The 17,537-nt window shown below is 38.3% G+C and overlaps 1 protein-coding gene across 1 annotated transcript in view; it reads right to left on the bottom strand.

Moving 5' to 3' along the window:
• Nucleotides 1-1,686: 1,686 nt before the first annotated feature.
• The window catches only part of cfdp1 (craniofacial development protein 1), a 34,946-nt gene continuing 19,095 nt past the window's right edge, over nt 1,687-17,537 (bottom strand). The window contains exons 6-8 of the mRNA XM_067418882.1: nt 10,086-10,244; nt 2,358-2,444; nt 1,687-2,253 (exon numbers count right to left, since the gene is read on the bottom strand). Coding sequence (XP_067274983.1) covers nt 2,241-2,253; nt 2,358-2,444; nt 10,086-10,244 — 259 coding nt within the window. The 3' untranslated portion in view covers nt 1,687-2,240. The remainder of the gene's footprint in view (nt 2,254-2,357; nt 2,445-10,085; nt 10,245-17,537) is intronic.

The raw sequence follows: 17,537 nt of genomic DNA, 5'->3' as shown, positions 1-17,537 counted from the left end.
ATTTATTGGTGTAAACCCCAAAAGCCCACAGAGCTACGCTTCGAGAACATTGATTAAGTGAGGGAATTATGCCAGTATCATTCAAATTCCCACCTGCAGAGTCTGATATCTGCACAGGGCAACATCAGAGCACAGCACAGCTACTCATCTCCATTTGGGAAATAAGCAATGCAGCAGTGAGGCAAAGGACTGCTGTGGGGGTCAGCCATTATAGAAATCAGAAAAGATGCGTGGAACACACTGAACCTCCTTCATGGTTGTGGAGCAGCAGGAAATGGCAGTAAACAAACTTTGTGCTCATACAGGCCTACGCACAGGGAGAGGAACGATTGAATTATGTAAACAAGACCATTATCTTCAAGTGAAGAGATGAAGCTACCGCCCATGCTATCAAAAGACCCAACATGGTTTTTAAGGGGAAAACATTAAGAATTAATACATCAAAAACACACAGTACTGCAAATTAGTCTGAAATATGCACAGTCCATACTTACAAAGCAATATTTGTCGAGATCATTAGAATGACACTATTAACACTCCTCTCAATTTACACTACTGTTCAAAAGTTTGGGTCTGTATAATTTTTTGGTTTTGTTTTTAAAAACGCTCACCAAGGTTTATCTGATCAAAAATACAGTAAAAATAGAGGTGTAACAACACACTCATGTCATGGTTCGATACTCCAAGGTATATCGTAAAAGGTTAACTTTTTTTTTACTGATTTTAGTTGATTAAAGTCCTAAACTGGTGATACAAGAATAAATGATTCATGATTCTAAATCTGAAAATACGGAATTATTTTAGATGAATATACTTCGCACTGTCATGGACTAGATATATTTAAAATAATGTTGGCCGCTGACCCACAAATATTCCCCCATTGCATTATTATACATTATATATAGTAGTTTAATGTAGTACTGACACTAAAAAAAACCATTTGGGGTGAACTGTACACAATACAGATTGTCACTATCCACAATACATATTGTTGCACTTTTGTATTGCGATATATTGTGACACGATATGTTGTTACACCGCTAGTAAAAACTGAAATTGTGAAATAGTATTACAAATTTATTTTAAGATACTTTAAAATGTAATTTATTTCAGTGACGCAAAGCTCATTTTTTCAGAAGTCATTACTCCAGTCTTGAGTCACATGATTCTTTAGAAATACTGCTTTCCTTTTTAGAATTGGTGCTCAAGAAATGTTTCTTATTATTATTGTTGAAAACTGCTTGATATTTTTGTGGAAACCATGATTTGTAATCAGGATATTTCAGGATACCAACATTTATTTGAAACATAAAATATTTTTTATAAATGTTTGTAATGTCATGATTTAATGCCTATTTGCTGAATGACCCTTAATATGTGTTGTGTTTGTGGCAAAAAAGTATTAAAAGATTGTTGCATAGATCTTGCATATTATTACAGTTTTAAAAAGGGGAAGGATTCGTGCTCGACTCACTAGTGATTCAGAGATGTGTGACTTAAACCCTGCTGATCCCTTTCCTAGATAGTATAATTTGTTTTTAAAAAAAGAGCTGCCCAGACAGTGTTGGGGGTGGAGTGTAGGGCAGCAAAGGGGGACAAAGAAGGATGGGGAAAAGAAAAGCCAAACCTTAGAGAGGAGGTGGAGTCATTAATTAGTAGGTCAAAGTAATTAACAGCAAGACACGGTTCGTTTAAAAAGAAAGTGTCCAAACCCAATGACATGATTTATTTCTGTCAAACAGTGAAACACGATTAAAATAATGGCAGGGTAATTACCATACAACCACTCTTAGCAAAATAAATTCTCAAGACATTGGTAAGCACACATGGGGAAAAAAACAAAAACAACTGCGCCCTTCCATTTAACCATCAAATAAATGCACTATCCACAATACATTATATTGTCCGTTTATATTACAAAACGCCTCACTGTCGAAACAAAGATATGAATTATGCAAAATAATTCAGTGTAAGCTGAAAACCTTATCTGAGGATCTTGATGAGGTTTTCTTCCCCATTAATGTCACTCCCACTGAATGGTCAGGTGTGACTTCTGTAATTCAGTGGGTTGTAAAACGAGGTTTCTGAGGAAAAAGTCCTTGAGAAGGCGAATCTTGAGCGGCTTCTGTTATGTTGAAGAACGCATGCAATATAAGGAATTGTGGAAGAAGAAAAATATGGTGTGGGTGCTGTCTATGATCAAACATTTGATTGAAGGCAGACCAGTTTTTGGAGGGCTGTTACAGGCCAGATCTGAAAAAAAATGACAATGAAAACCGAGTGTATGCAGGGTGTGCGTGAATCTGGGACAGTCTGTGTTGTGATCAGTGAATGTGTCTGCTCTCTCCTCTTGTCACCGTTTCATGTTGTTCAGACGCACGCTCTTCTCCAGCTCAAACTGCCGCTGGTCTACTCTCTCTAGGAAGTTCTTTCGCTCCACGTACCTACAGACACATGAAGCAGAGAGCAGAGACAGTGAGGACACCGAGATAATGGTGAAGAAAAATAAAGCACGCAAACAAGCACTTGGCATGAATGGCAATGACACAAACACTGGGTCTTGCTCTGTTTCTTGTGTCTGGGAGTTCAATGACTGCATTGCCTACTTTGAATATCATCTTTCCCATTGTGTATTGGAACGAAGCACAGCACCAGTGAGTGGGGACAGTGGGGTGTTGGTAAATGTCAGCCTTTTCTTTTCTTTTTGAGGCACTCAGGTGGTAAAGTGATTTCACACACATTTATTTCTTTTTTAGGCATGCTCCCTTCACAATGCTACTTCCTGTGGTTTGCAACTGTGAAGGACCACAGAACATTTTAGATGTCTTCCTTACCTGGCATACCCAGTTCAGCTTTTGTAATGTATTGTATTTATTTATTTATTTATTTAATAATAAAAAATAAAAATAAACCCATATACTCACCTTGATGTTGTTCCAAAACTGTGTGACATTAGTTCTTCTACAGACCACAAAGAAGATATTTTGAAGAATGCTTCTGTTTTTGTCCATACAATAAGTCAATGAGATCCAATTTCATTGTATAGAAAAAAAACACCATCATTTTTTTAAATATCTTATTTTGTGTTCCACAGAACAAATTAAGTCATTTAGGCAATGCAATAAAGGCAAGTTCAAAACAATTTGCCAAAATTAGTTTCTTACAGAAAAATAGTGGCTTTAGTGAACCTGCATCCATTAGATGTCAGAGGTTATACGTGCATATACACAGCCTCCCTCTTTTTTATCATTATAAGACTCGCTGGTACTCAAGGTAAAAGTTGAGGACAAAGAAAATAAAACAGGCCTTTCAGGCTGACATCATTTGGTTTTGTGGTTTTCCTCATAATAGTCTGGGTTCATGTTAAGCGGTTGGCTGATAATCAGCAGAGAAGGGCATCTCCTACACAAATTCTCCTAGACTTTACGTGAGGTCTAAATAAATTGTTCTGGAGAGCAGTGTGCACACTAGGAAAACCCTTAGAGCAGCCATGTGATACTACGGAGCAGAGACTGAACATTTTATTAGATATCATATCACGCTCCAACCAATGATGAAAAGACGACAGAGCAAAACCTGATTGCCTGTGTCTTATATGAAGTCCTAATGGGATCTCTGTGAAACACACACAAACACCCACATACTCAAAACACAATCTGGTTTGAGCTATATGGTGGTAGAGCTACATTTTCTTTCAAGTAAGCGTGAATTTAAATTTTACCTATTTCTAAATGCTTTTGATCTTATTGTGAACCACATGTTTAATTTATTTATTCATTTGTAAATGTTTTGCCCTCGTGATCATTAATCACAATATCATAACCAGACCTTTCCAGCTAAACAAAATACTTCTCTCTATGTGGGTCTCCTCCAATGATTTAGTCAGCTTAGACGCTGCCCCTGCAAGCTCATGTTCATATACCTCCATTTTCTGAATGCAATAGCCACATCTCGAAATCCAATCAACTGGTGACCTGTCCTTGCCCAACATTTTTCTTTTGCGATATTTGGTTTCTATTTGATTACTGGATTCTAAACAACATAGAAATGCTGCAATTTATCAAGACCTCAAAGCCAGAAAAGAGGGAGGAACACCCAGAAACACCTCTTACGAAGCCGCTCCCAAGTATAAGGGGCTTTCCTTCCCCAAACCGCGCCACACTACTTCCATGTGAGGATCTGCAGAGCAGTAGGTGCTACACATAGCCAGGAAAAGTCCATCCAGTGTTTATGAATAATACAATGTATCATACTGTTAATGAACACAGAATAGCCATCTCTGAAAGGGTAAATGTGTCTTTTTCTACTCAGGAAGTTTTGAAACCTAAACATTATAATATGTTTCAATAGTAGACTGAATATTTTATAATTATATTTTTTATTAAGAAACTTAACTATTTAAGTAAATAAATTATAGAATATTTATTTTTCATGGTTTGACCCATTTAAAAACGATGTTAGTTTTGGATTTACCCAATTAAATTCCGTAAACAATGTGCTTCAGGCCTGCAATGTTTGACAAGCACAATCTGTCACATGGCTGCTCCACTTCCCCTAAATCCCAGCAGAGGGTCACTCTCCCCAGTGTCTCAATCCCAGAATGCTCTGGAAGCTCTGATGCCAAACCAACCGTTAGCCTCCAGAGACTTGAGACCCTGGGTTTACCAACTGTGTGAGCTCTGACAGATCTGGGTGCATTTGTTGTCCTACATTTTGTGAAAAAAGAGAGAGAGTTCTGCGACCATCAGTCTCACACTGAAATCAGCCTTTACAGTCCTCTGGGCATACAGTTTGGCCTAGCGGCCTGTACACTATGCTCTTTTCCAGTATGCGCCTCCTCCACACCCTTCAGCAACCCTCCTCGAAAAACCACATCCCTCTCAGAGAAACAGAAATATGGAAACAGTGGCAGACCATAATTTCTCCTGCTTTATTTTTAAACCCCCAGGCCAGGTTTTTAATTTAGTAACTGTTCCACTCCCTACAACTGTCTGATGGAGAACAGTTCTTTTCATCTATGTATTATTGAAGAGGAGCATCAGGCTCAGTCTAAGGAATAGTTTAAATAGCCGGGTTTCCATTACAGATTTGCGCAACATTTGCAATAAACCACTTTTTTGCAAAATGACGGTGTTTCCATTAACCAAATATTAACTATTTTCCTCTCACAATAAGTTATTCCAAAAATAATGGCAACGGAGGTTGGAAGGTTTACGTATAAAGCACAAGCCATTAAATTGAATTAAATTAAATTTTAATTAAATTAATTTAAATTGCGCAATGTGAAGGTTAATGGAAATATGGCTATTGACAAATATTGGGGGTAATCACTTGTTTCAACCGAAATTCTTCAGTTTTGGCACATGTAATGAAATTCAATGGCATCCAAAACACAGACCCAATTCACTTTTATTGTATTGTAGTGATGTCCGGTTCGCGAACGAATCGTTCTTTTTAACCGGATCTTTATAGTGAACCGGTCGAACCAGTTCACCAAATCAAACTGAATCGTTCTGAACGGTTCGCGTCTCAAATCAGGGCTGATCCCACAAGTTACTATAGTTATTAACTTTCTGACATGAGTGACAGTCTCTCAAACTAGAAATAAAACTAACATCTTGAAATAGATGTTGTAACTTCAATCGTTAGCTGAAGTGAGACATGTTTTGCTGAGAGATCTGATGAGCTCACGAGCAGCCGATACTGAGCATGCGCGTGTAACCGAACGTAGCGGCTCTCGGATCCTCAGTTCAGCAGTACAGAATCGAAAACCGTTTCTGACGGACACGTTCGATACTGAGAACCGATGAGCTGCACATGCGTGTTCTTTGTTCAGAGGAACAAAATACAGGTTAAGTGTATAAAACTAGTCACGTTTTGGAAACATCATAACAAAGCTGTCTCATCACTGTATTATTTTAAAGTTTGGAAACAATGGATTGTAAAACGGTCAAATTAAACATTTATTTGTTTTATCAATAATGCATGGTATTTTCAGGAACAGCTTTTATCTTATTTAATTTCTAAGTCGATACACATTTTAAAATGTAATCAAAACAGTAGGTTTGATATAGACTATTCAGCTTGCAGCAGTTCGCGGCTCAGCACCCTAGCTCAGCACACACACACACACTGATACAGCGGTTCTCGAGTCAGATCGACAGGGTTGCAACGGATCACCAATACAGAATCGAGAACCGTTTCTATCGGACACGTTCGATCTTTCGGACATGTTCGATTCTGAGAACCTGTGAGCTGAGATACTGAGCATGCGTGATAGCGTCGTAACCGAACTGTTTCTCTCGGACTGGGACAGCTGATGCTGATAATACATGAACACGGCTGAACTGAGGATTTGTGTAAGTAGTATGTCAATGTAAGTTTATTTAGTCTGTGTGAAACATCAGTGTTTGCATGACAGTGACAGTCTCTCAAACTAGAAATAAAACTAATATAGATGTAAAGTAGATGTTGTAACAATCGATTCAGTTCGATTTGGTGAACTTGAGTGCTGTTGCAAAATATAAATGATGATGATGATGATGTCAATAATAATTATTACTATACTAAGTTTTGATTACAAATACTTTATAGGGATGTGTTTGAATGTATTTTCATCCCCCGGGATGATAGAAATGATGTCATTATGTAAAGACGTAAAAGAACCGGTGATCCGTTTTTTTAAACTGGATCATTGAAACGAACTGTCCGAAAGAACCGGTTCGCGGAAAAGAACCGAACTTCCCATCACTATTGAATTGACCAAAAGAAATAAAAATAATTCTAAATATATTTTGTGTGTTCTCCACATTTTTAAAAAAGTATTACAGGTTTTGACCAACGTGAAGAAAAGTAAATAAAGGGATAATTCACCCAAAACCAAAATATTAATCTCTAGTAAAGCAGAGATACATGATGTCATTGTATATCATTATCCCTTCAGGACAAGATGCAATGACTCTCCTCCCTCAACTCCCTACTTGTTTTTACACCTAACGCATCTGGGATCATTATATCCCAGAGGAATGTAGGATAGGTAACTAAGGTGACAGGTTAAGTATAATGGGGTACTCACAACTCAGAGGAAAACAAGACAACAACAACGTTGATGCACTACTGAGATAATCTTGAGCATGAAACCCAAAAGAGACCTTGCAATTACTCATCTCCAGAAACAAATGCATTCATGAAAAGCTTATTTAGCCAAAATATTTCCTTCTAAAAACTCACTATGAATGAAATCTAATAATGAGTATGGTGCAGAGAAACAAACTAAGTGTGTGTTACTCAGTTATGGTCTCGTTTAATTTCCGAAGCCTTCTGTAGTCTAAAAACTGATCTCTAGATTACTGGTACTACAGTCAGTCCTGACAGGGTAAGTATACTTAATCTATAAACTTTATTTTCAATCCCTTAAACATAATAATTTGTATCATTATGTTGTAATTTGCCAGAAAAGACCATGTATTTAGGCTTGTGGTAGTATCCCTGGGGACGAGCAAAAATTAGCTGGCTATGTAAAGAAACGGTCTATACAGGGTACTGTTCAATCTCAATCATCTCTATATGTACCTACTCTCCATTACAGCTGCTGTAAACTTTTTCACTGCTGACTTATTAATTATATATTTGAGATGAACGTGTTGTGTTAAGAAGATCGATGAAGGGGCATGTCTCTTGGATCAAACTGAAATCTTTGTTCAGAAACCATATCCTTAACATTGGGGAAGGGAGGGTGAGAAGTACATTTATAAAATGATTTTCCTCTGGCATCTTTTATTTATTACTATATGGAATGAAAAATAGTCTGTTCATGTGTTCAGAATCGTGTTTCTTGTTAGTCTTCTGCATATGAGCTCGTGTAGGAGAGATGTGGGCGAGAATGTGACCTCGCAGTGTCTGCTCGCACACTTCTGATTGGTCGATTAGGGATAAACCAAAACTCTATGAAGATACAGTGGAGTTCAAAAGAGTCCACTTGTGACAAAGCTTCTATAATTAGCATTTTCATATTAAAATGGGGGTTTTCCATTACAAATGATTTTTTTTCTGCACAAGAATTTGGCTAAAGTTTAATTAAAAGTTAACATGAATTTCAAAAGGTTCTAGTATGTAGTTTGTCATTTATTTGGTTCAACGACAGCAGCACTTGAGCTGCATGAACACTACAAACCTGATGGTCATGTTCTCCAACATGATCTAAGAATGATCCTATTTTGAGCTTCAGTGGAAGAACATCTGACTGTCTGTACAAAGAGTCACATGATATCACAAATGTACTTATCTGATCATTGAAAGAATCCTAAATATCTATAAACACTTTATGGGTTTTACATACTGGTTTTAAACCCACTCAGCTACACTCCGTTTCCAAACAGGAACTATGATGAAGCTGCTCTAATAAAAGCAAGAAGTCAATATTTCAAAATTGCACTTCCTGTAAACACTAGTTCAAGCGTTTTAACCCTTCTTTGTATGAGCTTTATGATACAGCTTTGCATCATCAGCTTTCGAGTAAAGCTGAAATCCTACTCCTCACCTCCTTCTCCTCCAGATAGCCATCACAGGCAAGATAAGCAGGCTTAAATGAAGTGCTATTGGCTTAGCTCCCACTCCATTCATTCTGCTGATGTACTGAATACTGATCCAAGACCAGTCAGGACAGGGCAGTGTTAATACACATTTGTTCTTTGCTCTTTTCATCAACAATATCGAAGATGAGAAAGAAAATGATGACGATAGCATATTTTTGATGAACACATCGTGTTGTTGAAAATATGATGAGAAAAAAATAAGTGCAATATATTAAGTGCACACGCATGTAACACAAACATGTAACCAATCCTGTCAACATGCAGGACGCAGCTTTTCTCCACTGATTTTCTAAGAGCTTTAAGGATGCTGATTTTTAGAAGGCAGCTGTCTGATTCTGAGATGGTGAATAGTGAACATGGTTTGTGTAACATCAGCAAAAATTAAATAAGACTTGTGAAGGTTTTGTACATCAATAACCTCAAGCATTCTGTCGCTATGTAATCGTTCATCGTAAAAAAATGCTTTAGCGATAGGTTGACTGCTTTTTTAACGCAGACAAGTATGGCTTTTTTTGCAACAACAAACTTTTGCCATTGCAAATGAATAAAATCTCTTATTTTTAATCTTTACAATAATAACAGCATCATGTAGTGCTAATGTTTTATTGTAATGGATGTTTTACACATGCTTCTGGAATTGACAAACGGCCCAACTGTTTATTCAGCAGTATAAAACTTCAGATCAGGTTTAAAACGTATTAAACGTGTAGAACGCCACACAGCAACCTCTCAGCATTGAACCAAGCAAAAAATCAATCGTAATCATTACAAAGAGTAAACATCAAGGGACTAACAAGGTTTAAGCGCATTCATTACAATAGCTTGTTTTCTCCCACGGCATAAACGGATATGACGTTTTTGTGGGCGTTCCCAGTAATGCGGACCATGCAGACTGGCGTATACAAGGCTGTAGAGTTACATTCAAACTAATTTTGTAAATGGAAAAGGCTGTTTTAGATTAGTAAAAAACATGTTTCTTCATGGAGTTCATTCCAACGACCAATGAGTGGTGAGCAGACCAGCACCCAACACATGAGCATGCATGCAGAAAACCAACAAGAGACAACACAGTTTTTTGTTGTTGTTGTTTTTGTTTGTTTTTAACAAAGAAACAGTTATGAACCATCTTATAATTTGGCCAGAACAGAATATACCAACTTTCTTGTACTTTACAAAATGTCTCTATAAGCTCATCCCTAGTCAACCGCAAAGGTCAGCATGTTAATCAGATGCATGTGCAGCATATGGTTTTACCCCAAATACATTCATTTCACTGTCCAGTTAACTTCAGTGAATAATTAATGAATTGTAATGTATGATAAAACTTGCAGTGAAATACTATATGCCAGCACGTTGTGGCTTTAAGCACTTAACACACTTAATGATATTTATTCAGCTCTGATGAAAATCTCAGAAGCTAGTGCGAGACACTAATGGGAGATAATATGAGATGATGTGTTTGTCTGGGTCACTAATGAGGCTTAAACATACCCTTCTTTGCCTCGATTATGGATTGCCAGCTCATCAGCAATGCCCTCCTCCGATTTAAAGGCATCCCAGTCCATCTTAGACTTCTCCAAAGTGCTCATCTTCTGCTTTTTGGTCCCGATGCGATTCAGGATGCTCCCCATGCCCGCTGGCCTCTTCACACTAGAGGGAGGAAGGTAATAAAACATTTTGGATCAGGATTTTCAAATATTATAAATGGCTGTTCTAACCAAAGGGGTTAAATTGTGTTTTTAAATAGACTGCTGGATTTTAAAGTGGAAACAGATCATCTGAATCAAAAAAATGTTTTTTAATAAATGCAGGAAGATTTACTAATGGACAGAAATGAAAGAGATAAGATATAAAAATAAAAAAAATAGCAATAATTAAATTGTAATAAATAATCTTTAGTGTCTTAATATTATCTAAGTCTTAATAGCGGGGGTAGAGGCAATCTTATGCTGGCGATAACATAGCTGGTATGTTTCTCGTAACATGCTGCTGGAACAAAGATGTGTTTTGAACGTTACTAAAGTCATCTTGACACTGAGGTTGCGCTCGGCTGCAGTAATGAAATGTTAAACGATCTGTGGAATGAAAGAGCTGGAGAGTCCAGATCTGTGGCCCTCCCTCCTATATGTGGGTGCCAGAGGGAGTGAGTGTACTAGGGGTCTGTAGGGGAATAAGGGCCGGCAATAGGACCATGGGGTGCATTAGAGGGTGCTGGGGTGTCCAAGGACAGACGGTTTCACGCTCAGGCGGGTCATAGGAGAAAGTCTGCCATGAGGAACGAGAAGGAAAATTGTGTGGATGTGCGTACAGGAAGATGGTACAACTGTTTTCAGAATACGAAATGAATGAAAATCTAAATTTTAAAAAATGTGGTAAGGAGGTGTTGCTATATCAGTTTAAAAATACAGAATAAAAATCACATCGTCATGTCATTAAAATTCCTTAGATAAATCAGTAACACAGCTTCAAGCTGAAAATGAATGCTGTGAACTTGTAATACTTCACGGCAGGATAAAAAGACTTCATTACTTTCTTAATGAACTGCAAGTCCCCGTTTCCTCACTGTGATCAAGTCGATTTAGCAGGACTTGTGTGTTCAACACACACCGTACATGCGCGCGCAGAGGAATGAGGCGACCCACAAACAGACACACATGACTAATATCTAAAGGTCTGACAAAATGCATCTGCCATCTGTGCGAACATGGTTAACATTATTCAAGGAGCAAAACAGGAAGGAGAAACGGAAAAAAGAAAAAAAGAGGAATGGAATTTTAACACATCTGCAGGTTTAGTGCAATGCCAGTTCAATTCCTAGAAGTAAAAAGGTGGTCAGGAAATCCTTCTTTATTACTACTATTTTTCACATTTTACAATAATAATACATTTAAACATAAAAAATGAACATGTTAAACAAAAAAATAATAAACAAATCAAACCTGTCAGCTCATTGCATTCTTTGAAATAATTTACTTTTATAGATGGAAAAATAGCCAATGTTTTATACATTATACATGAATATCATAATGTTTTAATACAACATTGTTTCATATAACAGCTGTTTCAGTGCAGTGCTTTTCACAAGGTTGTCGCCGTCTGGCCAGACAACACAAAAATAATGTTGGGGAGCAAAAAAGGCAGCGAAAAGTAAAAATCAATGATGGCAAAATCAATAATGTAATTATATTCCTTCCATTATAGCTGCATCCACAAACTTCCAAATTTCATATGGGGAGAGCTCGCCTGATTGCTGCCCGACTGAAGGCTTATTAAAGTCACAAATATTGGCATAAAAACAATCACAAAAAGATTTTAATATAACCAACTCAGCAATACTTATATGACACTGACTCTGAAATGCTGTAATGTTTATTTATGTGGAGGTTAGGCTCATTTCTTAAACTTGGCTGGCATCCAACGGTCTTTTCAGAGACTGATGAAAATTCAGTTTGAGTAAAAACTCAGCAAGATACAAAAAAAGCATCTTATTTTTAAAATATGTGTTTATTTTTGCCATGTACGTCTAGTTGTATTGGACAGTTTGGCACAGCAGTTTAACATTTTAAAAGTAGGAATTCAGAAATTACGAACAGTAGCACTGCCCACAGCAGAATCTCATTGGTCAAAAATTCTCCATGTATCTGAACAGACAAATTACTGTAGGTCAATCACTAGAAACCTGTTGCATCTTTAGGATACTGAAAAAAATGTAGTTCTAACAGTGAAAGTGTTAGCTGCAGCTTAACAGCTTAGTCAACAGAACCAGTATGTACACACAGAGAAGCAGGAACCCTGCTTAAACCTATCCTGACAGGGAATCAATATACAATCAGGGCTCAACTGATAGTCAATCCTGTGTGCCATGCAGCAGCGTCGATGTAAGTGAGGAACGTTGGGCTGGGAGCCAGACACGAGGACACAACGTTGGGGCGGAATGCTAAACGCAGACCCAAGGTGACTGTATCCTGCCTCATCACGCATAGTGCTCGAACAGAGAAAGATGAGAGATGATGTAACAGATATACATACAACACACTCACAGGCTAATCAAATTCAATATACTGGATTATACACCAATACAGGCACCTAAAATGCAAAATTGGCACTGAAGTCTAAAGGGAAACAGGATGTGCAGGGCAACACAGTAGCCCAGATGTCTGTGGATTCAGTTGTTTATTTGCAGTCAGAGTTCTCCCATGACAAAAAAAGTCTTGTTATCATCTCATTTAAAGGCACACACACAGAGTCAATGTGTCCCAGCGCTTTCTGTAAGCTGGAACGTTGCGATTCCTTTCAAGACAGGAAGTAGATTCCCCAACCTCATTATTTTGGTTCATGTCATCGTAAGTTCACGGAGTGGCTCATAAACTCACCATTGAACAGCAGTTGGTTGACAAGTCTCTCCATCGCCACTCTGAGTAATTACAGCCTTTGTGACATCATAAGAGAAGACACAACAGGCCATCATGGGAGACGGAGGCCAGCTAACCCAGAGCGCTTCATCTCTATTATCTCAGTAGCCTGCTTGCTCGTACTCATCTAATGGCCTTTTTCCGCCTGAGGCACGGACACTGGCCTAGTTGCAGACCAGCTATTTACGAGAGAGCGCAGGAGTGGGCCTGTGAACCGCAGCTATAAACCCCAAGCACACGTCCTCCATGAGACCCCAGTACAGCTTCACTGACCCACATTCTCTCAGACAAGCGGAAACTGAAAGAACAGCCAGAGGAAAGACTGCAGGGTTACACAATACACATAAAATCACACAGCGTTCACACATACATAACTCCACACGCCATATTTAAACGGCTAATGCTAATGTTTTCACTCGTATCCACACACTTCAAAATGTATACAATAAAAAAAAGTCACTCATGCGCATGTAAATACACAGCAAGGATACGATTTTAGTTGCTATTAAAAACTTCCAAAATCAACTGAACTCTTTTAGCAACATTTAGCTCATCATGAGGTCTATCATAACTGGAGATCTGTTAGCGTTTATCTCAGTGGTAACTGGTGTAAGGATTAATCTTTGATCAAGAGTTCAAAGATTAATCTTGGGCACTCGAAATACACTAGTCTCTTATGCTCCCCTAGGCTGCATTTAAACTAAAATAACCGTTTAAAATAAACTTTTTTTTCTATTCAAATGCGTTTTAAAATGCAAATTATTCCTGTGATTGCAAAGCTGAATTTTCAGCAGCCATTAATCCAGTCTTCGGTGTCACGTGATCCTTTACAAATCATTCTAATATTTGGTGCTCAAGAAACATTTATTATAATAAATGTTGAAACCAGATGTGCTGCTTAACATTTTTGTGGAAATTGTGACTTTTTCAGGATTATTTGATCAATAGAAAGAACAACAGACATTATAAATGTCTTTACAGTTGATTCATTGAATTGTCCTTGCTTAAAAGTAAGGCGAAGTTGACTACGCTTATCTAGATTTATTTAGTTTTTTCAGTGGCATTGCTTTAAATAATGAACTTAGAGACAGGGATTCAGGGTCAGCATTGTATAGCTCTTGCTATAACTGCTATAAGGGAAAGCTAAACCCGTTTCAGAGAAGTTGCATCTCTAATTCCTCTCTAATAAAGCACAGATGGTCAACATAAAACCACCAATTGTAACAAATTCACCACATTCAACTACAAATTTCAAGACAAATCCTGTCAAGGCTTCAGTTCGCCTTCTGTGAGCAATGCTACCATTATTACCCACGATCAACAGGTCTCCATTTGTTTGTGTGGACTACGATAGAGTTGCATATTAAAAAAGATAATTATTGAGGTATTTAATTGTTAAACAATAGTCAGTAAACCTAAAGGGGGGGGGGGGGAATGCTGTTTCATGCATACTGAGCTTTTTACACTGTTAAAGACTTGGATTCCCATCCTAAACATAGACAAAGTTTCAAAAACTAATGTTGGACGTTTGATGGAGTATTTCTGTGTTAAAAATACTCCTTCCGGTTTCTCACAAGTTTCGGAGAGTTTTTTTCGAGTATGGCTCAGCTTGACGTGAACAGAGCGGAAGGTCCTTGTATGGGCTGTACGGGCTCTTCTCCCGGTAGGGTGCGCGTGCACATGACTAGAGCGAGAGAGGAAATGCACACCCATAAACACTCTTTCAAGGTGCAGATCCAGTTGTCCGTGAACACTTCTGACGCGCCCTATGGTTGCGCCGCGCTTCACTTTATTCCTATGGGTGACATCAAGCGACTTCAACGCTTCAGCACAGCATTCTGGGAAGGCAGCGCTGCATTTGAACCGATTTGAACACAGAATGACGGGAAGCTTCACAACATCGCTTCAGTCGCATCGCAAAGTGGATCTCCACCGTTCACTGCTGTCAGGACTTTACCAAATCATACCAAAGAAGTGTGTTTTTGACGGAGCGGTCCCAGCGATAAAGGTTCGGTCCTGCTTTGGAAGCAGGCGGTGAGTAAAACTGCTTCAAATGTCTGTGCTGTTGGCTATCGTCGTGTGAGTAAACATCAGTAAACGACACGATCGCGTGTTTCGTCATTCAAATGCGCTAACGGACTCCATTTTTGTATAACGTATAACCAATGAGATCATGTATAACGTTACACTAGTCTGACGTGCAAAACCATTTTGCTTGCTACTGCTAAGGTTTAGTCGCATACAATAGTCCATAAACCGAATCATGTCCTCATATACCACGAGTAAACACACACAAATGTTGACAGGCCACTAAATACAGTACATACCACAGAGACGGACGTCCTGCTGTTGTTGCTTCCCCTGTTCAATTTATTTCAGCCTCCAAATGATTCTGGATCATATCTGTATTAGCTGAGATCGATAGCGATGGGCTTCTCCTTGCTTGAGGAAGTCACCACTTTGCGCTCGTCAGTCTTTAGCTCCGCCCACACGATACGCCTCCAGGCGCTCAGTTTTTCCCGGAAAGACTCGGTACAGCCTATATTTATTTTATAAATATAATAAAACTAAAGACTTTTCGGAGATATGAAGGATGCAATACTACTCTATAGGTACTCAAGATTGACATGAGATTGACTGAAACTGAGTGCCCCCCCCCCCCCTAAAAAAATTAGGAAAATGATTTAATGTAATATTTAATGATTTAATGCTTAGATTCAATGTACTACTGTTAGGCAAAGACAGAGATATTTAAATGTATGCTTCATTACAGCATCAAACTGTGTACTGCAGCATCACATTTGGCTGTTCCCTGTGAAGAGCACAACCTAAAGCCAAAAAAGCCCAATTTGTAAAACGAACCAGTGTGGAGTGGACCATGCAAATTCTACACTGTAATTTGCAAAAGCCTCATTTCCTGTGAAGGACGGTCACATACAAATGAAGTACTGCCGGAGAGATCAGGCATCAAGCTCTCTCTTGGTTTGTGTGTTTATTTTAAATATGGTATCTTCCCTACTCTATCAAATCCCTCTGGTTTTTTATGGTCCTATTTTCTTTCTGGTTTTGATCTTCAAAGAGCAGTTTAGGTTGGAATATGAGGCTCTGAGCATCTCTGCTCCGCCCCTAATACGATGAGCTACAGATTTACATCCTGTGAACAATGAGCAGCACACCTGCTCATAGACGACTAATGAACATACACTCGTACATGTAAACACACCTGCAGAGCTAAGACCTAGAGTTCAAAGACCTTTTATGCTCTAGGCCCCTGGCCCCTGTGATCAGCCACCTGGACTTAGTGACACTTAAAGCCCCACCTAGTCTCTAAGCTGTGATTTGTGCCTTTCATAAAAACAAACAAACTTGCAGTGTCTCAATGTTTGCTTAAAACACTCTTTCACATTTCTAAAATAAAAATTAAAAACTACTCTAAAGGCTACGGTACTTGCTGAAAGCCAGTAAAAAAAAAAAAAAAGTACAGAAAATTGTGTAGTATAAGAAAGACACAGAGGATATCAAAAATGTTTAATATTTGGAGCCGATTTTAAAAAGCACATTGGTTTTCATTTTTAACGCTTCTTATAGCAGTGAGAAGTGTTTCTGCAAGAGTTTATGTTCGGAAAGACCTGAAAGTCTGGTAGTGTGTGATGATGCAGTTTTTCTGTTCAGATCTTAAAATTTGTACCAAGAAATCTAAAATAAATCAAATCAAAAGTGTGTTTTTTGCCTTTTTGTATGAATATGCTAGTCATACTGTTATCTAACTAGATAGTGTGCTGAAACTGACAAATTTTACATTTAAAAGATATTTACATTCAAAACATACTGTATCTCTTTTCTGCCAATATGGATAAATGATTTTGATAATCACCCAGCACTTTAGCCTCTCATCAAATTTTCTGTCCAATCAAATGCGCTCTAGAATCTGAAGCATCCTGCACCCTACAATATAAATAGACCCTGAAGCTGTGGCGGAAATCAGTCAGTTGTTCGCACATTTACTATTTTTACATGGTGAATGTCACAGTGCGCTATATAGAGGATATGGAACGATTCAGACAGTGCTTGACATTGGTGCGAATGAAGTCTGCTTTCACATTAATGTCACACGAACTGCTTCAGCACGCACACAGTCTGATCCGGTCCAGAATATACGATAACACAGAGCAAATCTTATGCGTGAGTCGGAGCAGACCACAAAACGTTAGTACAGTCATGTTTGTGTAGCCTGACAAGGAACAATAGTAGTAAACAACTATTATAAATCGCACAAAGGGGCTTTCGCAGTAAAGGAACCACTAATAGCGGAAGTGCCAGCTTTTTGGCGTGTTCACACCGCAAGAACTGGAAATGATTTTAGTTCTAGGAACTCCTTTTTGGAGAACTAATTTAGGTGTGTTTGTTTAGAATATTTAACAAAATATATATCAGAGTTGATTGTGATGGGGTAAATTAAACATGATATACGGTGACATCACAATAGTGTTGGATTGTTGTACCTGAAGCTGCCTCTACATCCCTCAGTCAA

This window comes from Pseudorasbora parva, chromosome 16 (genome assembly GCF_024679245.1).
Source record: "Pseudorasbora parva isolate DD20220531a chromosome 16, ASM2467924v1, whole genome shotgun sequence".
NCBI lineage: Eukaryota > Metazoa > Chordata > Actinopteri > Cypriniformes > Gobionidae > Pseudorasbora > Pseudorasbora parva.
The sequence above is the reverse complement of the archived record's forward strand: the minus strand, read 5'-3'. Positions and strand labels throughout refer to the sequence as shown.